Below are 23,399 nucleotides of genomic sequence, written 5' to 3' on the forward strand. Positions count from 1 at the left end.
ATAAATTATCAAAATTGCTACATAAATATTTAAAATAAGAAAAAGATAAACCTAAAAGCTGAACAATAATATAAATAAGGAATTAATATGTACACAAATATAATTAACAGATTCTATTTGACTAGTATTCAAAAACTCACAAAACAAAAGCACTGAGTATCAGCTTTCACTAAACTGCAAAAAGTTTTTAAAATGCTATGACCCAGAGCTGGCAAGGCTGGGGGAAACTCACTCTCCACAGAACTTATTCAAAGCACAGTCTTCCTGAGAACCAGCAAAACACAGCAAAAGCTTTAAAACTCTGTCCTTTCACCATGCAGTCACACTTAGGGAATATTTACACAAAAGAAGATAGTAACAATGTGAATAAAAATGCACCTAAAGAATTGATTTCTTTTAGAGTATTTTTTAAAAAATAGAAAAATTTAGAAGTAGCAAATCTGAATAAAAATTAAGGACAAATAATATATGGCTAAAGAATTTCTAAACTATAGATTGCAGATCATGTTAAAAATAAGATATAAATGATATTTAATGAAATGGAAAAAAGTTCAATTTAGGGTTACGAAAACAGATTATGATGCCACTTGAAGATACACTCATAGGTGAAATAAACCAGACACACATGTGTAAATATCGCTAGTTTCCCTAGTATAAGAACTCAAAAGAAGAAATACAAAGAGAAAGGTATAATATAATTAAAAGGAAAGCAAGAACTTGAGGACTAGACAATGAAGAGAGAGCAAGGAGAAGAGCTAGGAAACATGACAGAGGCAAGTCATACAGATATATGTAGAAGATGGGTAAGGCAATGATCCTGAGAATCTTCAGAAGATTTTTGAATCTAGCAGTTAATTGGAAGGATTCTCACCCTGACTGACTATATATGCTGACACCTGTGAACTAAGCAACTGCAATTTGTACTAATAGGTTCATTCATGCTTGGAGTGCCTGTCATTCTGGTCTTCTGAATACGGGCTGCTTGTCATGACATGCTGGTTGCTGCTGTGCTGTCTCTTGGGTGGATGATTGTTTAAAAAGGAAGAGGGTGGTGAATGAAGGCAGGAGACAGGAAAAGGAGTGATGCAGGATTGTCCTGCTACAATGCTGTATATGGCTAGATTTCTGGACTTATGTATAAACATATATAATTCTTTATTCCTATTTTTAAAATATATTTTAATTTTCTAAATTTTTTTCATCATATTCTGTAGGGACTTAAAGTTTAACATATCAATACCTGATGAAAAATACCTGTTCTATGTTATGCCTAAGATGTTTGATATTCAGACAGATAGTGAGGTTAAGCTCAACAGCCTAGGTTGTATGGTAATAACAATAAGCTTTTCTTCTGGATGGTTAACAACCTAAGTTTGCAGACCAAAATTAGAGAAAAAGGAGGGCAGCAAGGAAAGCCAATATTTTGGCCTTAGCCTTCCAAGGTCAATTAAGACTCAGGACATATGAGAACTTGTACTATAACATCATGTAACTCAGAATTATCCCAAATTTTCTGATCAAGGAGATTATGGGGCCAAAGAGAAAAGTGATCAATGATGTACAGTGTGCCTAAGGAGAGTCACATGGAGAGAAAACATTCTCTCAGGCTTTCACACAGAGCACAATGGCCAAGCAATGGCCATGACTCATCCACATGGCTGACACTGACAAACGATCTACAATCTGAGGTACAGAGTCTCAGGATAAATCCTGAAGGGATTTGACTGACCTTATCAGATCCAAAAGCTACAATTCTTGTTACATAGGTCTTGCTTTATCTTGGTCTTAACCATCCAGCAGAAAAGTATAAAAATGAAGTATAAGAAGTAAAGCCATGTTGTAATGTTGAGCTGTAGGGAACTCAGGTCAACAACTTCTGACATTGCCAGTCAAGTGGAAGACCCAATACTATTATGAACTACTGAACTATTTTGGAATATTTTGCTGAGTTCACACACCTATAATATTTAAATGACAGAAATAAAACAAAAAAGGGGATACAGATGAATGACCATTTTGTATCTGTGTATTCAAAATGGTTAGGATAGATATATAGCTACATTCTCTTAATTCAATGAATACAGGGATTTGTTCTAATAGTGTCTATATATACGATATCATGTCTGCATCCTGTACAACAAATAATGAATAGGAAGACAGTATGCAATGTGTTAATTATTGAAGCTGTCCTACCAATTTGATTTGAAACTGTCTCATTGTTATTTGTTTCTCAATAAAATTATGGAAAACAAAAAGAAACCTAATCTATAGCATAACAAACACAATGACACCCACATGTATTTCAAGTCAGTCTCTAGGAAAAACCGTAAGTCTCCACTTGTTTCCTTTTTTAACTATAAATACCACTTAGTATATAATACAAATAGTTCTAACAGCAAATTGGTTTTTTGGTTTTTTTGTTTTTTTTTTTTTTTTTTTTTTTTTTTTTTTTTTTTCTGCATGTATCAGACTTTGGAATCCCTGGCAAATTGGTTTTACTACTGCTAAAAAGGCCCGATGAAACCTGCAAAATGTTGACACAAGGAGTTCCCGGGGTTACAGACACAACTGCAAGGCCGGCTCTTGAGCCAAAAGCCTCCCTACTGGCCTAGCTGCTGCCCCTCTGCCTGCAGCGCTCCACTGTGTGGCCACCGTGTGGGGATCTGCTCGGTAAGTCAGATCTGAGCACCTGCTCTGCTGGACAGCACTTGCAATTTTCATTCACAGCAATTTCCACCATCTGAAGTTATCTTTCTAAAAAATTATGTTTGTGTCTCCCAGTGAAAATGAAGGGTCCATGAAGGCAAGGATTTTGTTGTAACCATTAAGGAATCCAAAGCCCTAAAACAGGGGCTGCAATATACGAAGAGCCCGTGAACAGGGAGTTGAACGAATGAAAATAAAACTGTCATTTCCCGCCACAGAGTGTCCAGAGTTCTATCCTCAGTGCCTGGCACCCCCATGAACCTCCTTGGAAAGCTAAAGACTTGGGAGTCACCCGTGTTCCCAGGTTTAAGATAGTTGAGCGGCTTCCCATTGCTCTCGAGAAGTTCTCCGCGCTGCTAGCTCTGCCAGCTCCCGCGCACGTGTACTCACTGGTCTGTCCTCCTCCTCTGCAAGATCTCGGCACACGCTACATTCTTTTGCATGATGGTTAGAACACCTGCTCCCTCTGTAGCTCAGGTGAATTATGATTGCCCTCAGCAGCACCTTTGATTTCCAGAACCTTTCTGACCTGCACGGTTTAGCCAGTTCCTTCCAGAATAGTCCTGTTATCGCTGTTAGTTTTCAGTACTGCATTTCTGATTAACAGGTATTTCCCAGAGCACCTACCACTTAGGTAGGCGAATAAGAAACACCTCCTAAATGAATAGCCAGTATTTGAAAATGCTCTCTCCTTGGTGACCAAACCAGCACTCTAAGAGCTCTGCTCTTCAGCAAGTTCTATGAGACAGCACTGGGTAAGGGTGAAAGTCATGGGTCCTGAGGGCAGAACGACTGGAGCTAGAGTACACTCTACCACGTGACAGTGACGGGACTTCAGTTTCACTGTCCACATAAACAAACAAAATATCAAATACCTACGTCCCACAGTCATTCTGGAGACAAAGCAAGGCATTCCATGTAAGAGGAAGGCAACCAAATCGCCGCTGCCACATCGTACTTTCACAATTCAAGGTGAGTAGAAGTTAACAGAGGAAATTTCTGGATATTATGATAATATATTCTCCCTAATTCTCATAGTAAAAAGGTATGTAAGGTGTTAAAACTCAAACTGAATAGTCAGAATAATTTATTGGAAACTGAAAAGCTTCAGGGTTAAATTTTATATATAATGAGCTTCGATAAGAAAATTATGTGAAAGTTTAATAACATATCAAGAATCAACAAACAATAATAAATACTCACACCTAGTTCCTAGCACAGATCCTGGTAATGTTGATGGCAGCAAAGTCACATGAAGGGACTTCTAATCAAGTTGTTAATATGAAACCTGCCTATTTCTGAAAAGTTTGCAATTAACATGCTAAACCCATATTGTGCACCCTATGAGGGAAAGCTCGACACTAAAATGTTAAAGGATAACATTAGCTTCTTTGGGGCATTAAAAAATTAATTCCACAATAAATGAAAGTAATACATACGAATCCAGCTGAAATATGCACTAGATCACCCACCGCAGCTGGGTCAGGGCTGCACGCACACCTCCCTGGAGCCTCACCCCTTCCAGGTGGCAGCCAGCTCCCAAGGCCAGGGCAGGGAAGTCCACGGGGCAGGGGAGACCTACCATGGCATTCTGATCAGCCCTCCCGGGACTCTGACTGTCACATCTCCTTCTATAAACCACCATACACATAAGCAGCAGAAAATAGATATCCTGGCACTCCTGTACTCAACACAGGCTTGATGAGGTCCTGCTGTGAAGTGAGCTCTGTTCTAAGCACTCAGGGGGACTGTGACTCCATTTCCCACCTCTCCCAATGCCCCGAAAACTCCCACTGCGCCCTCGGAACCCATGAACAACTATAGGAAAGTCCTCTCAAGACTGTTCAACCTCTTCTCTGAGTGGTTCCCATCATGTAATCATTTACACCCATGATTACATGAGAAGCCACCCCTGCGCCTATTGTATTTGCACTGTATTTTAACTGCACAAGGCCTACTGGACCTCCCTAACCAACTCAGCTTCTACATACGACTGCTACAGTTGCTTCATGGCACATATCTTAACTCCCTTACTATCACTCCATCATACTCTTTTAACATGACATGTGACAAACCCCGGTTTTATAAACCTAACTCTACGTATTCCATACCTCTGCAAACAAAGATCCCTTGAGAAAAACACACAACCCCCCCTCTGTCTTACATAAAATGTGTGACTACTATCTGAAATGACCCCTTAACACTGTTCTCATCACAAACTCAAAAAACAAATGCTGGAAAGGTGGGGGGGGGATTCCACGTAGGTGGTAAAAATATAAATTAGTACACTCACTATGGAAATCAGTGTGGAGATTCCTCAGAGAACTAAAAATTCCATTTGATCCAGCTATTGCTCTGTTGGGTATCTTGCCCCCAAAATTAAAGGTATCATATTATAGTGACACATGCATGTCCACATCAAGCAGTACAACTCAAAATAGCTAACTCTTGAAAATGGCCTATAGGTCCATCAACAGATAAACAGAAAAAGAAGATGTGGTATATATAGGCAATGGAGTACCACCCAGCCATAAAAAGGATAAATATGAGCCATCTGTAGGAAAATGGATGCATCTTGAGATCATAAGGCTTAGTGAAATAAATGCAATACAAAAGCTTAAATATTACATGATTTCTCTTACCTGAGAAACCCAAATATAAGCATCTCGAAGAGCACAATAAAAGGCAGATGACAGGAAACAGGGAGGTAGACTATTTGAGATGAGAAGAGGATGTGGAGGCTGGGGTGAAGGGGAGGTAACAAGGACCAAGGCGCGATGCCTGAGTGCACCAACTCCCAATGCTGAATGTATCCATCGCATATGAAAATACACACGATAATAAAAAATTCTCCAATTACCTTGTGTCACTCCCCTTGCCCTGTCTCACTTGCTCTCCCGCTGTCCAAAAGACCAAGCACACCTCCTCAGGGCCACATTCTCTTCCGCAGCTCATTCTCAGCAAGGATGCACTCTCTGTGCCATCAGCAAGCAATCACAAGAGGCCTCCAAACGCTGTCCCCACCACACCCCCTGCATTCAGAAGCAGAGCCCACCGAATCTGCCTTCCCTCTGTGCCATGGTGGGGCTACCAGGGTGCTCGAGGCAGCCCCGCCAGTCTCCTCTGGATCCTGACCCTAGTCAGCATCTTCCCAGGAATTTCCGCCCCAGTCCTGTCTCATCAAACCCCTCTTGGTCGGCAAAATTATTCCCATCAATGTACAAGCACATCCCTTCCATTTCCATCTTGTTCTCACTTCTTAAAGCTACCACTCTATTAACTGTTTTCTTCTTAGAAAACCTCCTGTGATCACTGTCTTATCTTCAGGCCCTCTGTTCTCTTGATGCTATGTGCATTTGTTACTTCTGTCCCCCTTTTCACCAAACTACACTTTATCAGGGCTATTAACAACCTCGAAGTTGCTAAATCTAATAACCAACTCTATTTTCTTTAATTTTTTGTACCAGGAATTGAACTCACGACTCTGTACTTGGCAGCAAGGATTATCACTGAGCTAAACCCCCAGCCTACCAATTCTCATACATTACTGACTCATCAGCATCACTGATATGCCTGCCTGTACACTGCAGGCCACCAGTCTCCTGCGTGTTTCTACCTCACTTGGCTACTCCTCTTCTACTACCGCTGGTCAACTTCCTAATATCAAAAACTTAGGTCACAAACACGTCTGCACCTACTCTTCTCATTATCACTTTCTGGATGAACTCCTCCAATAGTACCTATACTGGTGGTGGTGAACCTATGGCACACGTTACTTGTTTTGCTTTTAAAACAAAAAGATCTCAGTGCCTGGGATACAGCACAGCATGACAGCGCTTGTCCAGCAAGCACAACATCCTGAGTTCAATTCCAGTACGAGAAAAAAAGGACAAAGAATGTTAATGTATGAGTTGTTTTGTTCTAAACTAAAACCTCCGTATTCAGGTTTAATTGCAGGGCTGGCACTTGGCAATAAGTAAGTGGGTTTGGGGTCAGTTTGGGTGCTTGTCTGTAAAAGGTTCGCCATCACTGACTATACCTACCCTCAAATCAAGCCTGGCACAGTGACACATGCATGTAATCTCACTCATCCCATTGGGAGGCTGAAGCAAGAGGATTACAAGTTTGAGATCAGTCAGGGCCATTTAGAGACTACCAAAATAAAAAAGGGGCTGATGATGTAGCTCTGGGGTAGAGCATTTGCTAGCTTTCTAATCAACATGTCTGAGAAAAACAATAAGCTTCTCAAACTGAACATGTTCCAAAGAGAACTCTTAATCTTTCTTACACTTCTTATCCCCACACCTCAGTTAACCAACTGACAACTCCATCCCGATTGCCAAGCCAAAAATCTTGAATCACCCTTGCCTGCTTTGACTGCCCCCATGATACCTAGCACCACCCAGGGGTCCTGCCGTCTCACACCGACTCCTGTCTCTCTCCACTGCCAGCGCACACACTCAGCAGGACCAGGACTCTCTCTCTGTTTTGCTCACACTGCGTCTCCAGGGCTAGACAGTGCCAGGAACACAGTCGACCTGCAAGCTTTTCACAACAGATGTTCAGTAAATAACACTGCTTCTCTGCTCTCCCTCCCTGTTGAGTCACTACCAACATTTGGAACTTTAATAGCAATGCACGGCCAGGACCAGAAAAATGAAATGAAAATGCAATGCATTTTCCTTACCAAAGTAGGTCAACAATAACATCTCCGCATAGGATGGGCAGAATTTTCTAAAATCTGAAGCATCTTTTTTTAAAACTTACCTTTCCCTTATTCTATTTGACTAAAAAAAGCTTTAGAAGAAGATGTTTTTCCCTCAAATATAAATATTTACCTTAGTAAAATCATTCTTTGGAGTTGCTACGCCATCCTTAGAAGACACTTTTCTCCTCTGCTCTGAGATGGGAGGCCTCACCTTCGATGGGGACACTAACACAGCTCCACCTAGAAAAGTGCAGAAGTCAGGTGTCAATCCAACTAACTTACATAGCAGAGACAAGGTACGAAAGAAGTACTTGGTGTTTGCCCATTACCGACGGCTGGGGTGGTGAGATCGTGGTGGGTCCTTTGGATTCCACCAAGTTCTCTCAGCTTCGGAGTAGGCAGCCGGCCTCCTGTCCCTGAAGATGCAGAAGAATCTGACCTACAAGTGGAAATAATCTGTTAGGAAGCATTTCCTCCAAACAACATGATCAAAAGCACTTTGTCAACATTATGAAGGATACAACAAGAGGAGGCAATTTTATTTCTGAGAAAATAATAAATCAACATGCAAATAAAAGGGACTAAATAATGGGAAAGGAGCAAAGCCACCAAAGGTCAGCAACGACGCAGCCAAGAATTCCGCCACCAACCAGTCTCCACATGCGTGGCACCACCACGAAGGAGAAAAGGATTGAGACAATATCCAAAATGCTACCAATGGTAAAGAACCAGTTCCCAAAGCAATCTACACAGAAAAGGAATTAGCTATTTTCAGAAATCACTTTTTATGTATTTAGTACAGGGCCTACAGGGTCTCACTACATAGATGGGCCTCCTAGTGATCCTCCCGTTTTCAGCCCCCCAAGCGCTGGAATTATAGGCACACACCACCACAGCCAGCCTCAGTCGCTATCTCAGGGGCGGGGCCAGCATGGCAGCCAGGGATCCAACCCCAGTCCCTATGCCTGCCTAAGCAGGTGCTTGAATCTGCTGATCTATCTGGCCGGTCCCGGAAATCACTTTTTAAAAAATACTAGAAACAGTATACTTTCTTTTTTTAGCAACATCATTAGACATTAACATCAGTTTTTTGTCCTTAAAGAAAGTCATTCTTCTGAACACATCTGCAAATCTGGCAAGTCATAATTACGAGACATGAATGAAAATAATCCTACTTCCTTCCCAAGTAGCCCAGTGTTTAATTACCAATTAGTGATGACTCAAATTATCTCAATGGACCAAATCATAAACCATACAGCAGTGCCTACTTTGTGACGTTAAGATCTTATTGTTTATAACAGTGTAAACCACCACACTTCTCAACAAAACAAAATACACTTCAGTCATGTACAGTGATCACTGAGAAGTATAAAACGCTCACCCTTCTCGGATCTTGCCTGCCTGGGACTTCTCGTGTGCGTCCAGTTTCCCGAGCTCTCCCATATGAACCTGCCTGGCCCTTCCTCTCGCCTCCTCCTCTTCCGCCTCCTCCTCCTCTCGGGGCTGCTTCTTCATGTCCTCACTGGCGTCCTCTGCATCCCAAGCCAGCCGCCTCCTCACAGGCATGGTGGGAGTCTCTGCCACATCCGGTTTTTCCACAGTGCTTTTCTGGGCATGTTCTTCCAAGATCTCTCTTTTTGCTTCTAGTTTTGTAGGAGGGCATTTCTGTAAAGTCTTATGGCTTGTGGGATCCCTGAATTATAAAATAATTTTCATCTTAAATTTAAGTAGTTTGAGTTTTCTAGTTTATACTAATTTTAGAGTTCATCATTTCCTTCCATCATTCTTAATCCCATACATACTGCCTTCTCCAGATATCAAAGAAATCAAATTAAGAATTCAACTTATGGTATAACCCAGTTACCGTATAGTTCCTATTAAAATATTCCCAAAATACTTTTCTTCTTTACTCCTACCCTCATATAAAGCATAATTGTACCTCTAGAGACAAATGTCACACTTAGCCTGAAAACTGGAATTCACATGCACAAACTAGGACCCAAAAAGGTATAACTAATTCAACATTTGTGTACAAACATATATATTTGTGGCCAAATATACTGGGACTTTAGACTCACTTTGTAACTCATTAAAAACTAAATTTTGTGAATTTTTTAAATGAGATATCACATAATTAGAATTTAGAAATTTGGTATGCGTGGCTATATTAACATTAAAAAACTACATACTATTTCATTTGCTAAAAACCATTGTGCACATCGTTAAAACACTTTAAAACCCAAAATAGCAGAGAATTTTCCCATATAATCAGAGGCCAAGCCCACAGGAACCACAAAATCTATTAAGGAATGCTAATACCTGTGTACTAATAGTTTATATTTTGAACTTTTATTGCTGTTCCCTTTTTTCTTTTTAAAGTCCCTTTACGTCTACCACATCTTTCTATTACGATCGTTATAAAGAATGTCACAAAATCCAGCCTTCCAGAATGTCATTGTGTTATTTATATATAAACTATACAGACTATAGTTTTATTTTCATAGAGAATAAATCAAAGGGCTGGGGAGATAGTTCAGTAGAATAAGTGCTCGCCTGGCAAGTGCAAGGGCCTGAGTTCAATCTCTGATTCCACCAAAAAAAAAAAAAAAAAGGTCAGAGAATAAATTAAAAATAATGAAGACAGTGGTTGACACGTATCTTCATTTGACCAGAAGACAAGTTCTGAGCTATCACAGGATATTCCTGTATTGTCCTACGGTACACATGGCTCCGACACCCTTTTCAACGTTCATAAAGAACATCTCACCTAGCAAGGTCTAATGCTTTGATGTTACTACTAAGGCTTCCTTCCGAGCTGGTGGTTGAAGACACATCCCAACAGCAGTTCTTATCAGACAAAATCTGATTCAGATGGTCCCGAGAAAAATGTGTCCCCTGAACTCGTTTCCTGTAAAACTCAGCCTTTTCTCGGAGTTCTTTAACCTACATGAGGAGTAAGAAAACATCTATTATTGTAAATGCTCCTTTACAAATATTACCAAGCAACATAGCAAAGAAAAGAAACTTTTCCTTATAGCCAGAGACCAAAGAAAAAGGCAAAAACAGCCACATACGGTCATGAGACTATGTGCATTTAAGCAGAAATTAAAACAAGCTAAAGCATAATGCAGTTATTTTATTTCAAGTCAGCAAGCAAGGAGAAATTTATAGCAGCTAAAACAACTATGGACATATTTTTGCTCCAAATGAAATTACTCAAGTATTCCATGTATTATTATAGTTTTTAAAAGCTCAAAAGCAACCAACCTCTGCATACCACATGGCATTTAGAGAACCCTAGGGGAGGAATACAGAAACACACTTAATGACAGGTTAATATCATAACTGAATATTAATGGGAATCAATGAAATACTGTATCATATTATTTCTCCCTCTAAACATACAATAAATTTATCAATCAATATTTCTTAGTATGTTTAGTAATATTTAATGGGCTAACAAAGATATCTTCATATTACCTTGAAAACTGCCCACATTTTTGCCGGCCGGGATACTGAGGATGACAGGTAACCTGGATACTAGTCCTGTTTTCCCACTTCTAAAAGCAGACACATGTAGCAGTAACTCCAAGCCTGTCTTTTTCCTGTCTTAAACCATAGATGCTTCCACTAACTAGAGAAGCCCCCAAGATACTGCTCTGAGGTTTCCTTATCTAAATCCCTCATATGCCCATGGAATTAGGAAAACCTCAATTTTTAAATAATGTATTAAACATATAATTACGAAAAAATTTTCACAAAATAGTAGTAATATATTCAATGCCAGTGACAGTACATAACAAAAAACTCTGATGAACTATCAGGTGAAATAACATTGTTACTAAAAAGAAGACTTCATACCAGTTTAAATCTTTATTTTATACATTATACTGCCACCTACTGGCTTTTTTAAATACAACGCACAATGTAAAAAAAAAAAAAAAAAAAAGTGATGTTTTACCCTTAAAATTTTTCTTTAAATCTTTCTTCTTGACAAAACTCTGTATTTTCTATAATTTGACCTTTAGGTAAGTTATTAGCACTAAAAAATACATCAGGATACTGTGTTGGGACCACACCTGCTTCACTTAAAGAAAAAAAAGCAAATAATGAAACTTGGTGATGGGGAAGCAATTAAAGAAACATCTGTGGCTCCTTACAAAACACTATTTTAAATGCAAAGGGATTAAATGTTCTATGCTCTGGAGAATCACCCTGCTGTGCTAAATGAGCCAAAGCAAAAAAATAATCCTAAAGGATAATCTGAAGTATTGTTTTCTTCACTGCCAAAACTATAATTGACCTATGTGCAGTTCTTATTTGTAATGAATTTTGTACTTTGAAAGAAAATTTCTAGTTAGTGCTTTTGTAGTTAACGGCAGAACTGAGCCACATAAGTCTGTTGAGCTTTGAGCCAGGATACTCTGCACCGAGACCTTGTTAAAAAGAGTGCCTGAGGTACCCCAGACTTATTTCTAGTAAGTGCCGCGTGTTCCAAGTGTTACACGGCCACTCCGCCACCCCTGTGAAGCCTGTGCGCCCTACCATCACTTCCTCCTCTGTGGTCTCAAAGTCCTCCTCATTAACCATGAACTGCCTGAGATGCGGGAAATGCGGCCGTTACAGACTGATGCCACTGCCTAATTAAGAAGTAGGCCTCAAGTGCACAGCTGGCTGCCAAAGATAAGCAAGCAACTCCCTCATACGTAATGAGCTTGCCGTCCAATAGAGGACCTTCCCCTACTCTAGACTGTGCTGCTAACACTGCTGCCACCCACGCTGAGTGACCAAGTGAGATATAACCTGCAGAAGGACATCAGAAGGGGTCTACCCAGAGCTGCCCTGTGTGGGGCAGCACAGGAAGAGCAACAGTGCAGGTGCATTCCACCCGTGTAAGAAAAGAACACCTTACTGCTCGACAAGAGAGCAGATGAGCAAAGAGCCCCTCCACAGACACAGTTTTCATAGCAATTACATTTAAAAAAGAAAAAGGAAACACTACAGAAATCCCATAAAACTTTAGTTTATTCAGTTCGATTCGTTACTGATATTTAAAGCTTCATGCATTAAATTCTCAATGTTCTTTAATAATCCCAGTGAAAACATCCTGTCTTTACAAACACAGACTTTTAAACTTATATAATTCTAAATTAAGATGAAAAATTAGGAGGTTAGCATCTCCCAAAGTGAAATGTTCTACTACAAAGACCAAAACATCAACAACGCACAATGAGGACTCAAGAACAACTCCTACAACCAACAACCAGAACTACTTAGAAGGATGTAAACCATGCCCAACCCTAAACTCAGAAAACTAGATGGAAAAACAACTTGCTTTCCCTCAAAAATAGTGCACCAAAACCACCTTGTATTTAGTCCACACAATGCCAGTCAAACTACCAACTGCTTCTCAAATGTGGAGCTCTATCTTGAAACAAAGTCCTCTTTGTCTTATTCTTTGTGAAGACATACTAAAACAACCAATGACTTAACCAATAGGGCCTGTGATTAAAAGATCCAAGGACCAATCAAAAAGGAAATTTCACACAGATTCAGTGATTGTTCAGAGGCTAGGGATCCAACATTGCAATTGCTGGTGGCTGAAAGCTCTCTTTTAGCGAGGCATGGAGATGCAGGCCTACCATCTCAGCATTCTGGGAGGTTGCCAGACGAGGGCTGCAAGTTTGAGCCCAGTGCAGGCAATATTGTGACTCAGTGAAACACTGTCAACAAAAGAGTGGGGCATGTAGCTCAGGGAAAGGGCCCAGGTTCAAGCTCAGTACCACACAAAAAAGTCTTATAACTAAACATTTTATAAAGAAACAGGTCAGAGAGATGACAAATATACAACCACCCAACAAAATCAACCACTCAGATGTTAAATGAATAGGTACTTGGGACTTAGGACAAAACACCCAATGACTTCACTCTAAGTTCAATAAGTACATTTCCATAATGTAAAGGAAAATGAAGATGGTTTCTGGACTAGAAAACTTGAACAAGACTCAAAAAGTGAGTTAATATTCACATGATGAAGTCATGATGTCAAAGCACATCTGAATATGTATATATCTGACTAGATGTCAGGAATGGGGACATGAGAAAGTACCTTAGGTACCTCTTTATCAGATGTGTAAATATCTTCTAGGAAAAAAATATAAACTAATGTTTTAGTAAACATGGTCCCTGTTAAATGTCTATAACTCAGTTAAGGAAAACTGTGATTATTATCACTGACCATTGACTTCTCAAAGAAAAATTATCATTTTTCTCCAACTCCAATTTATTTTCTTAATTATTTGCTCAAAGAAGCTAGAAAACTATTCTCCTACTTTAAATATTCACAACAACCACCAATAGGGAAAAAAAAAGTTACATTACCAAGTATCCTAACAGGAAACTTTGAAAAAAGAGATCTTAATGCTGCCTCCCACCAGGACAAGATGAGGAATCTTCCCTATGACTAACAACCTTTGATCCATTTAATGCTTACACTTCACATATAAATACCAACTCAGTTTAAAGAAGGCTCGGAGATGACGAGTGGATGCTTCCTAAACAAGAGCTGCTGGCGACCTCGACTCACTGAAGAGACTATGTACTGCAGGAGAGAGGCCAACTCCTATTTACTGGCTACTCGGGCCCTCAGTGACCGACCACACCATGTTCTGCCTGTGTCCCCAGCTGTCCCATCAGACTCCCCAGACACAGAGGTCCTTGCCAAGATGGGCGATGCGCATACAGAAGAGTTCAGCTGGCGGGCCTCTTCCTTCCATCACGGCTGCTTCTGACACTTGTGTTTTTAACTTGATTTCACCAGAGTGAGCGATGAACGTGGTTCTAGGAACTTTCTCTGCTTGTGCTGCCTCTGACCATGCCCAGGCGGACAGCGGGAGCAGCCGTGGTGGGAGGAATCAAATGAGCTCCTTAAACAACACGAACGATACAGACGTGGATGGCCAGGACATATGTCTGGCAGCTGCCAGGGCAAAGAACCAGCAGCAGGGCAGCAGCTTCCCCGGAGGCTGGTGACACAATTCCTGGCCACGCTTAAAGTGCTGAGCTGAATACCTGAGTCATTCCTCACCCAAATCATCCCTATGGGACTGTTTATTGATATTAAAGCCAAAACTGTTTTAATTTAGCTTGTGCACACAGGAAAAGAAAAAGAACCTGTCATAATATTATTTTAAAGATGCTAATTACATAATAATCAAGACTATTTCACTGCTTATCCTCTGACTATAAGAAGCTCCGCTTCAGTAACTCTCCTCAGCTCTAGGAAATAATTACCTTTTCCTAAAACTTATCTTAAGGTCTCCAGAATTTCTTCCTGCCACCACAGTACCCCATGCAGAACCCAAACCTCTAAGAGCTCAGACTACGCCTTCCTGCTTTTAGATAACAGTACACACTGAGAATGGGCACCATTGTAATACACATACTTTTCTCTTGAAAATAAATCTTCAGTTGAGAGCCCAGAGGTCTGGATATTATAAGAAAATCAAATCTATAATGATATAGTTCTACAACTTGAGTTCACACAACTGAATTAGCACAATAAAATGCTTAATGGAAAAATTATTTTTAACTTTAAAAATTAAACTTTTCTAAAAAGCCTATTATTATAAAAATAGTAACTACATTGATAAGTTATCTCAATGCATATGGCATCCAGTTCTTGATACTTATAGTGCTATTATCATATCACATAGCTTTATAGTCCTCTATTATTAAATGGCATTCAATGAGAAATTAAATGCTATACATGCTATAAGAAAATGCAAAACTATCAACACCCACCTGATTTGGCATGTTTTCCTTCACACGTGTCCAAGATCCAGCTTTATATAAATACTGAGCAGGGCTCAGAAATTTTGCTCTATATTCAGAGTTCACCTTCCTAACAAAGGCAAAATGGAAGTTAGTGCTTCGCTATGCTGACCGTCTAAATACCATGCTACCTTTCTTGTGAAATACATACCCAAGCCTCTGATGTCTCCAGGGAGTGAGACAAACCTGCTTTTTAGGCTGGTTTGAGTCTGTCGGTGCCATCTCTGCTTCTGATTTTAAAGGATCATCCATTTGATTACACTAAAATGGAAATAATGGAAGCTTTTATGCTTAAAATGTTATACATTAAAGTAAAAAACAAAGGTGTCATAAAGTTAGGCATGCATATTAATTACATTCGTGTCTGTAGAAGTCAGTTTTATAATCCCACCACTAAAGGAGGTTGAGGCAGGAGGATCATAAGTTCAAGTCCTACAAGGCACCTCTGTAAGACCTTGTCTCAAAATAAAAATATAAAAAGGGCTAGGGACGTAACTCAGCAATAGAGCACCACAATACCATCCCCCCGCAAAAAAGAGAGAGAGTGAAAAAACCAATAAGCAGGTTATAAACTGGTCTTTGGGGAGTTTGTGTTTGGCTTTTTGCTTTTGCTGTGCAGTACTGAGGACTGAGTCCCACCCTTCACACCAAGCTACATCCCAACCTGCTTTCCCTCTTAGTTTGAAAGAGGGTGTCTCTGAGTCACCCACACTGGGCTCTAGCCTGTGACCTGCTTGCCTCGGCCCTCAGAGTGCTGGGACTACTGTTGCGTGCCCATGCCAACCTGGTTAGTTTGTTTTTATTTTTAAAAGGCCAGGATATAGTTGCATTTTCTAACAATAAAAATTTAAATCCTAATGGAAGGAAATTCAAAGACTAGCAAATACTTATTTAAATAAACTTACTACACACTGATCAGTCATTTTAGATTCACCTTTGATGTGCTAAATTTGTTTTTTTTTTTTTTTAGGATCTTACCATGCAGTGTAGGCTGGCCTTGTAGGCCCTGGGGGCCTCAAACTCACAGCAGTCTTGCTGCCTTAGTCTCCTGAGTGCAGGGTTTGCAGGCATACTTCCCCGCCCCCAGCTCACTTGTTACAGTAATTAAATGTAAGACTCTGATGAATAAGCTATGTCAATACTTTATAACTAATATAACACTTTTTCTTTCCCAAGAATGTCAATGGTCCCTCCCCCTGCAAAAACCAAACACATACATACATATTTTAAACTGAAGCTTAAGCATGCTAGTTTAATGTCAGTGTAATTCACATAATTTACTTCAGTATATGCAAACAATGGCTTCTTTGTGTGGTCACAATTTGCTTTTAGTTACATACTTTCTATTTTTAAGAAACACTGAATATCAGGTATCAGTATTACAAGACATTCAAAAGTAGTATTTAAACTTCATTTTCCTATAATATTCAATGATCTTTAGCTTGATGCCACAACTTAAAAGTGGCCACGTAAAGAAACAGCGGTTTATATACACTGAAGTAATTACTGTATGTGAAGTATACTGTCATTAAATTAGCATGGTTCAGTTTGAGGAATTACATACACATATTTCTATTACTTAATGTGTTTCTATTATTCCTGCTACCTCTGGGGCTTACACTACTGTGAAGTCAATCATCTGACATTAAACATAACAGACTTACATAGTATATTGCTCAGTATCCAACACACTGAACTATTTTTATTAATTTATCTCTCCATTAGCCTAAGAGCTGCTTGGGGTTTGTATGTTATTCCTGTTTTCTCAGCATCGAAACAGTACCTGGTTACAACAACATACTCAATGAACAGCTGACATTTAATGAACAAAAAGAGGAATTAATGAGCTAGCAAAAAAAAAAAAGAAAAAGAAAAACCTTAGGTAAAAGAAAATTCAAGTCTAAAATAATGGGTAAGGTGTTCTGTTTAAAGGTTAAAAGTTGACGAATACCTTCTCAGGAGATAGTGTTTCGAGATTTCCGTTTTCTTTCAAGTCCCCTCTCAATTTTAGTTCCTTCACTGGAGATAAACCCTTGAAATTTCTTTTGTACTCTGTTTCATGGATGACTGGGTTACCTTTGAATTGTGGAACAAATTTGCTTTTATTGTGAAAAACCTTAAAACAAAAATTAGTTTAGTTTAGTTCTTTTGTCAAGTAACAGAACTAAGGTCTTCAACTGCTTTTATTATATATGAATTTGATTAAAGGACATGAAAAAGCAAAATTATATTTGATTTTAATTTCATTTCATGTGTCTAATTAATACCCAAAGGTCAACTTTCTATAGTCATTACTGTGTTTTGAAAGAGTAATCATAACTGTAATCAAGTAATTCTTAAGCTAAAATAAATAATAAATCATGCTTGTGGCTGACCTTTTCTCCTCAGCTTCCTACCCACCTCCTATAGGTCAAATACAAAGGGTACATGTTAATAATAGGAACATGGACATTAACTTCATTCAGGCAACTCTTATTAATTGTATAGTGAGGGTGTTTTGCTCCTTAACATGAAGTTTTTCTTTCTTTCTGAAATAACATAAAATTAAATATAAAAGTCTTAATATTTTGAATAGTGTGTTTAATCTGGGGTCTCCCCTCCCCTTTCTTCTACTTGCTTATTTTTCCCTTTTTCATTGTCAAGAAAAAAGCTCAAGTGAATATTATATTTCTCTACTTAAAGGTTTTCTTCTACGCTTAATATCTTACAGTATCATTTCCATCTTATGGTACACTATCCCTGATTACAAAGGAAGTACATGGAAAAGATGGGGAGCTCGACTGAGTTACACAGCCCCAGAATCTGCCATGCCAAGTAGTACATCTTCACCCAGCTCCCATCCTAGTACCCCATAACCTCAAGAACTTCCCAAGCGAAAACTGTTCTGACTCCTTTACATATTGCTATAAGAATCCCTTCGGAAAATAGGTGGCTAATAAAACTGAATATTCCATTAGAGGCTCACATCAACAAGAATCAAAAGCTTGTCCCAGAGCTTTTCAATCCACAGACCCTGAAATTAATGTTTAGAACTTAAGAGCATTTGCTTCCAAAAGAGGTCCTTTGAAACTTCACTAACAAAATCAATAAAATTACTAAAGATATTGCTAGTGATTTAGTTCACACTGTATTTCTAATTCTATAAAAATAACATTTCTACACAACACTTTTACTGACATGTAAAATTTGTCAGTAGGGTTTTGTTTTGAATCAGCTCTACCTCAGAAGTCAAATTCTCTACAAAAACTGAACACTCATAATTTCCAGGTCATAAGTAAATTCTTTGGTTCATTTATTATCCAAGAACATCCATAAGCAAGCAAAAGTCCTATTCTCTAAGTTAGTAACATACCACTTCCTTTAATTCATTGTTCCTAAAATGTTCTATGAGCTTCAGTAAGAAACCTGAACCTGCTACAACTGATATGCCCACTGCTGTTACCATCTTAGTGCAGGATGATCCATGCTAATTATCTTCTGAGTCTTTAGGGATGTATAATGTAGACTAGTGAATGCTGAAGTGTAAGAGTAAATGAATATCTGGATAGGGGGAGTTATGTGTGTAGAAAGAAAAACACAAAGACAAGGAAAAAGAAAAGACTTAGCTGCCATGGGGTCCAAGAATATTAAAAGTGGAGGTCTGCCTGGCAAGTGCAAAGCCCTGAGTTTGATCCCTGGTACGACACAAAAAAAAGGTGGAGGTGTTTCCTACCAACGTCTAAAAGCACCATATAAATAAAACATAACTGAGATTTCAGAGTCTAAGATCTTCCTGAAGGATGATAATAGTAAAACAGAATGTTCATTAGAATGGCACTTCAGTATTAAAACTGTGCAAGAGTATAATGAAATCTAGTCGCAATTTAGTTATCATTATAGTTTTTAAGTTTCATACATATAAATTGCCAGTTCCTATTACTGTCCACGTGATACAATGATTAAATTACATTTCTTGTATTACTTTCAACATATTACGCATTTTAAACATAATATGCCTTTTAGGAAGGTATGCCTTCTTGAAAGAAACATGCAAAGAATTAGTCAAGTAAGCACAATATCTTAGAATAAAATCAATTGAATAATATTAATTTAAAAATATAAAAGATTGTTTTGGCATGCAAAAACTTACCAGTTCCCCAAGTTTTCATTACCCTGACTCATATCTAGTGCATGTGACGAACCTGGCAACAGTGACCATCAGTGGCCTGGGAGGGTATAGTATCACTCCTATAAATCCTACGTATTGGGGTCACTTTAGCAAAACTCATTCTGTTGTCTAAAGAGGCCTACTTAGTACCAAATATCCTTTAGTTCTCAAGTCCGTGTTTCTACACATCGCTAGATCAGACAGTGATACTCAGAAATACATTACATCCTTTCAGCTACCTGATTGGCTGCAACCACTGGAGCTGTTTCTTTAGGATTCTTCCAGACGAACTGTCTTTGATACTCAGAATTTCTCAAGGCACTATGTGAAGGAACAACAGTCAATCCAGCTTTCTTACGCAGAACTCTATCCAACTGTTAGGAAAAGAAAAATCCACTCAAAGCCCCCAAAAAAACCTATTCAAACTTTAAGTTGTGCTAAAAAACACAAAATATGAAAGTTCCTATAACAACTTTTAAGTAGATTTGCAGTATTGTTAAAGGAATGCACAATGCTGTGCACCAGACGTTTTTCAATGTTCCATAATCTCTTTTTAAACAAACTATTTAAAATCTCTTTTATAATACTACCAAGGTACCATTATGCATCCCAGAAAAAGACACCATCTTAGTCCCTTTCTATTAATCATTAATAGTTAAATGTATTACCAGAAAACCACAGCAGCTTCTCTTATGCACATACTGCTTCTCTGGACACCCTTCCCCCTACCTCTACCCAGCAGACTCATAGAGCGCACTCCTGGAGTCCGCTACACACACACACACACACACACACACACACACCAGCTCTCTCAACAAGCCACAGATTCTTCTCCAGCACTCCCAAATGCCTCTCCAGGGTTCCAGTCAGTGGTGCGAGTGAAACAGGGAAGGAGCAGTGGATTGACAAAGAAATGCAGGCAGCAGCGAGATCCACACACAGACCCTGCAGCCGCTGCTTATGTGCTCACGCAGTCCTGCCCCGAGCCAGCTATGATATAAGAGGGCAGAAATGCAAGAGCTTTGGGAGCCAGCCAGAGCTTTCCTCCTGTCAACTGAGATTGCTTGTTTTCTCACTGGTACACAATAAGACACTGAAAAGGAGACAGGCAGAAGTCAGCGCAGCACCCTTGCCAGAGCAATGGCCTACTCCCCTTCTGTGTCTCAACTTGATCTGTCCCTTAGGATTCAGGCACTGATCTATGATGAAGAAAATCAAGAGGCAGACTGTCCACCCAATGAAGGCATCTCTTAGCATAAGCAGTACAAAATGTCGGGTGTACAGAATAGAACCCTTCTTGATAAGTAAAGTCAACACCTCTTATCAACTACACAACAGAGACAAAAAAATAACAATGGAACATTTGAAACACAAAATTCAATATTCCTGAAATGATGCTGAAACCAATAAGGAATGCTATGCCTTTGAAATCAAAACAACAATTCAGATTGCGCCTACCCCATTATCTACATTTTCTGAAAGCAGGTTGGCAGGATGTTCCTGGTCCACATTTTCATCGAGTGTGTGGCTGGCTGCTGCACCCTCATTCTCTTCCACAGCATCTGAAGCCCCTTCAGCTCTGGAGTCTGCAGAATGCGATCTGGTTCTCTTGGGACCCCTGGAGGCCTCCAGTGCAAGAACTTTCTCTAGGTTAAAGTTGTCTTCTTTTTCAGCCTCTGATTTTGGTGTTGCTGGGGCTTCCAGTTCTGGCGATACAACATCATTCTCTGAGATAGCTCCATTCCACTTGAGAGATTTTGAAATCTGTGGGTCATGGTAAGGGACTCTTCTTTTTGAAATAAAACCTGGCTCTTTTGTGATCCCTATAAAACACAGCAAACAAAAACAGAAGCTAGAAAAGCAAGAAGTTACAAAGGTAACTTGTAATAGCTTATGAACGTTGAAATGGAATTTAAAATTCAGTCGATATATGCACATAACACACAATTTCCTTCAGATTACAGAATAAAAAACTAAGTACAGATTTTCAATATAAAATATTTAATTTTGCTTTTAAGAAATATTAAAAGTTTAACTATAACAAAAAATTAAAAATCGGGGTCACAGTGTTCACATTATCCTCACACAAGTCATTTGGATTGCAACCCGATGGCCCTGGCAAGCCAGGCAGTCCATGCCACCTCCGTTTCTAATTACTTTCCTGTGCTACTTAACAGAACAAAGGGCTCTGGGGTCTGTCAAAATTTGGAACTTTTCACAAAGCTTCTCTTATGTAGAGGAGACCAAGATGAGAAGGGATGAGATGTCATTACGCTGGATCTTGGTGCTACTTTTGCCTTGACTTCCTGAGAATTGGAAAGAATGAAGCCTTTTAACAAAAGCTAAGGTACAATTTCCCTATATTTCTATCTGGCAAGCAAATATCCAAAAACTGAACCTGCCACTAAGATAAAAACGAGCTCTGCAAATGATAGCCACTAAGATACTGCCCTAGTTCAAAGCCCCTCTTTAAACAGAAGACTACTGCAGGGTGGGAAAGGAAAATTTAAGAACAGAACAGAAGGAAGTAGAAGTTAGATAGAAAACACAACATGAAGCAAAACCCTGTACTTCTCAGCCTCTCTCATGGATGCTTTGGCATTGAGGCCAGGTTCCTGTCTTACAGGCTTCCCTGTAACAGCAGTCTTCAAATGGGTGAAGATATGCCTGGGTACACAGAGACGTGTAGGGGTAAACAGATACTACTATTTTCCAGATCCAAGCCTCTACTGTACTCTTGCTTGACACTGACCTAGCTGCCGGAGGGCTTTCTGTGCCACGTGCAGCTCCATATCCCATCATCCCCTTCGCAGTCATCCTACTCCCAAGACAGACACCTCTCAACCAGCCAGCCACCTCCTGCAGCACATCACCCCAAAGTACAACCAAGTCTCAGGAGTCAGGACACAAAAACAGGGACAACTCAAGAAAGCATTATTGCTGAGGAAGAATATCTGACAGGAAAGCAAAGACAGAGGCCAGCAAAAATAAAAGTACAGCATCTAATACAGTTCTGGGTCTTTTCCATCTCCGTATCTTAGAACTAAAGTTCAGGTGTGAAAAGGTAGTCTTGTGAAAGGCACATATGCATGCTAATTTTGAACTGAAAGATTAAGTTAGGTTTTTTACTCACATAAAAAATGTTAATTTGGGCCGGCCAGATAGCTCAGTGGATTAAAGCACCTGCTTAGGCAGTCCCAGGGGCTTGGTTTCACTCCCCCAGCATGCTGTGCCGGCCCCACCCCCGGGGTTGATTGGGCATGGTGGCACGCACCTGTAATCCCAGCTCTTGGGAGGCTGAAAACAAGAGAATCACTGAGTCCAATCGGTGTAGTGAGACCCTATAGATCCTCTACTAAATACATTTTTAAAAAGAAAAAAACACTAATTGGCTGCTCAGGTGGCAAATGAGAACTGAGCTTCCCACTTATCTGATAACATCTCCCATAAATTAAATGGCTACATTGAATGAACTAACACATATCCTTTGCAATGATTTGTAAAAACTTAGAATAAAAAACTGAAAAATAAGTGGGACAAAAGATTTTCTAAAGTCTTGAGGGAGTATGAAAGCAAAAACTGGGGCCGGGGAGATGACTCAGTAGAATAAGTGCATGCCTGGCAAGCACAAGGGCCTGAGTTCAATCCCTGGTTCCGCAAAAAAGAAAAAAAAAGCAAAAACTGTTTAGAGGCTACTGCCACAGACTTCTCCCTGTTTTGAGACTGAGTCAGGATTTGGGTAAACAAGCAAAATGAAAGATCAGGGCAAGAGTCTCCAGCAGTTTGTCCACTGCCTCCAAACACTAACCAACACTCAAGAGAAAAAGAAACACACTATGCTAAGAGAACGAGTGCACAGCCAGCCCCAGGTAGAACTGCTGCTGCTCCTTACTAACCTTCCGTCTCTGTGTCTCAGCATCCAGGAGTTCTCGGGGTAGGCCTCGCCCTAAATGTCCCGCTGACATTCTCCCCTAGACTGCTATTTCCTTCAAAACATACCACACT

General features: G+C 39.7%; 1 protein-coding gene across 7 annotated transcripts in view; it reads right to left on the reverse strand.

Moving 5' to 3' along the window:
- Window positions 1-23,399, reverse strand: part of Mdm1 (Mdm1 nuclear protein) — a 31,825-nt gene that overhangs the window by 5,709 nt on the left and 2,717 nt on the right. Inside the window, exons 3-13 of one of the 7 annotated variants that reach the window (XM_023716249.1) lie at window positions 20,853-21,217; window positions 19,634-19,768; window positions 17,623-17,650; window positions 17,199-17,323; window positions 15,399-15,508; window positions 15,218-15,317; window positions 10,682-10,711; window positions 10,182-10,357; window positions 8,796-9,107; window positions 7,744-7,853; window positions 7,545-7,654 (exon numbers count right to left, since the gene is read on the reverse strand). In XM_023716249.1, coding sequence (XP_023572017.1) covers window positions 7,545-7,654; window positions 7,744-7,853; window positions 8,796-9,107; window positions 10,182-10,357; window positions 10,682-10,711; window positions 15,218-15,317; window positions 15,399-15,508; window positions 17,199-17,323; window positions 17,623-17,650; window positions 19,634-19,768; window positions 20,853-21,217 — 1,601 coding nt within the window. Of the gene's footprint in view, window positions 1-7,544; window positions 7,655-7,743; window positions 7,854-8,795; window positions 9,108-10,181; window positions 10,358-10,681; window positions 10,712-15,217; window positions 15,318-15,398; window positions 15,509-17,198; window positions 17,364-17,622; window positions 17,651-19,376; window positions 19,449-19,633; window positions 19,769-20,852; window positions 21,218-21,623; window positions 21,697-23,399 lie in introns of those variants that run through there. The other 6 variants (XM_023716251.1, XM_023716248.1, XM_004632145.2 and 3 more) reach the window with 6 other exon arrangements.

This window comes from Octodon degus, unplaced genomic scaffold (genome assembly GCF_000260255.1).
Source record: "Octodon degus isolate 3935 unplaced genomic scaffold, OctDeg1.0 scaffold00047, whole genome shotgun sequence".
In the NCBI taxonomy this organism is placed as follows: domain Eukaryota; kingdom Metazoa; phylum Chordata; class Mammalia; order Rodentia; family Octodontidae; genus Octodon; species Octodon degus.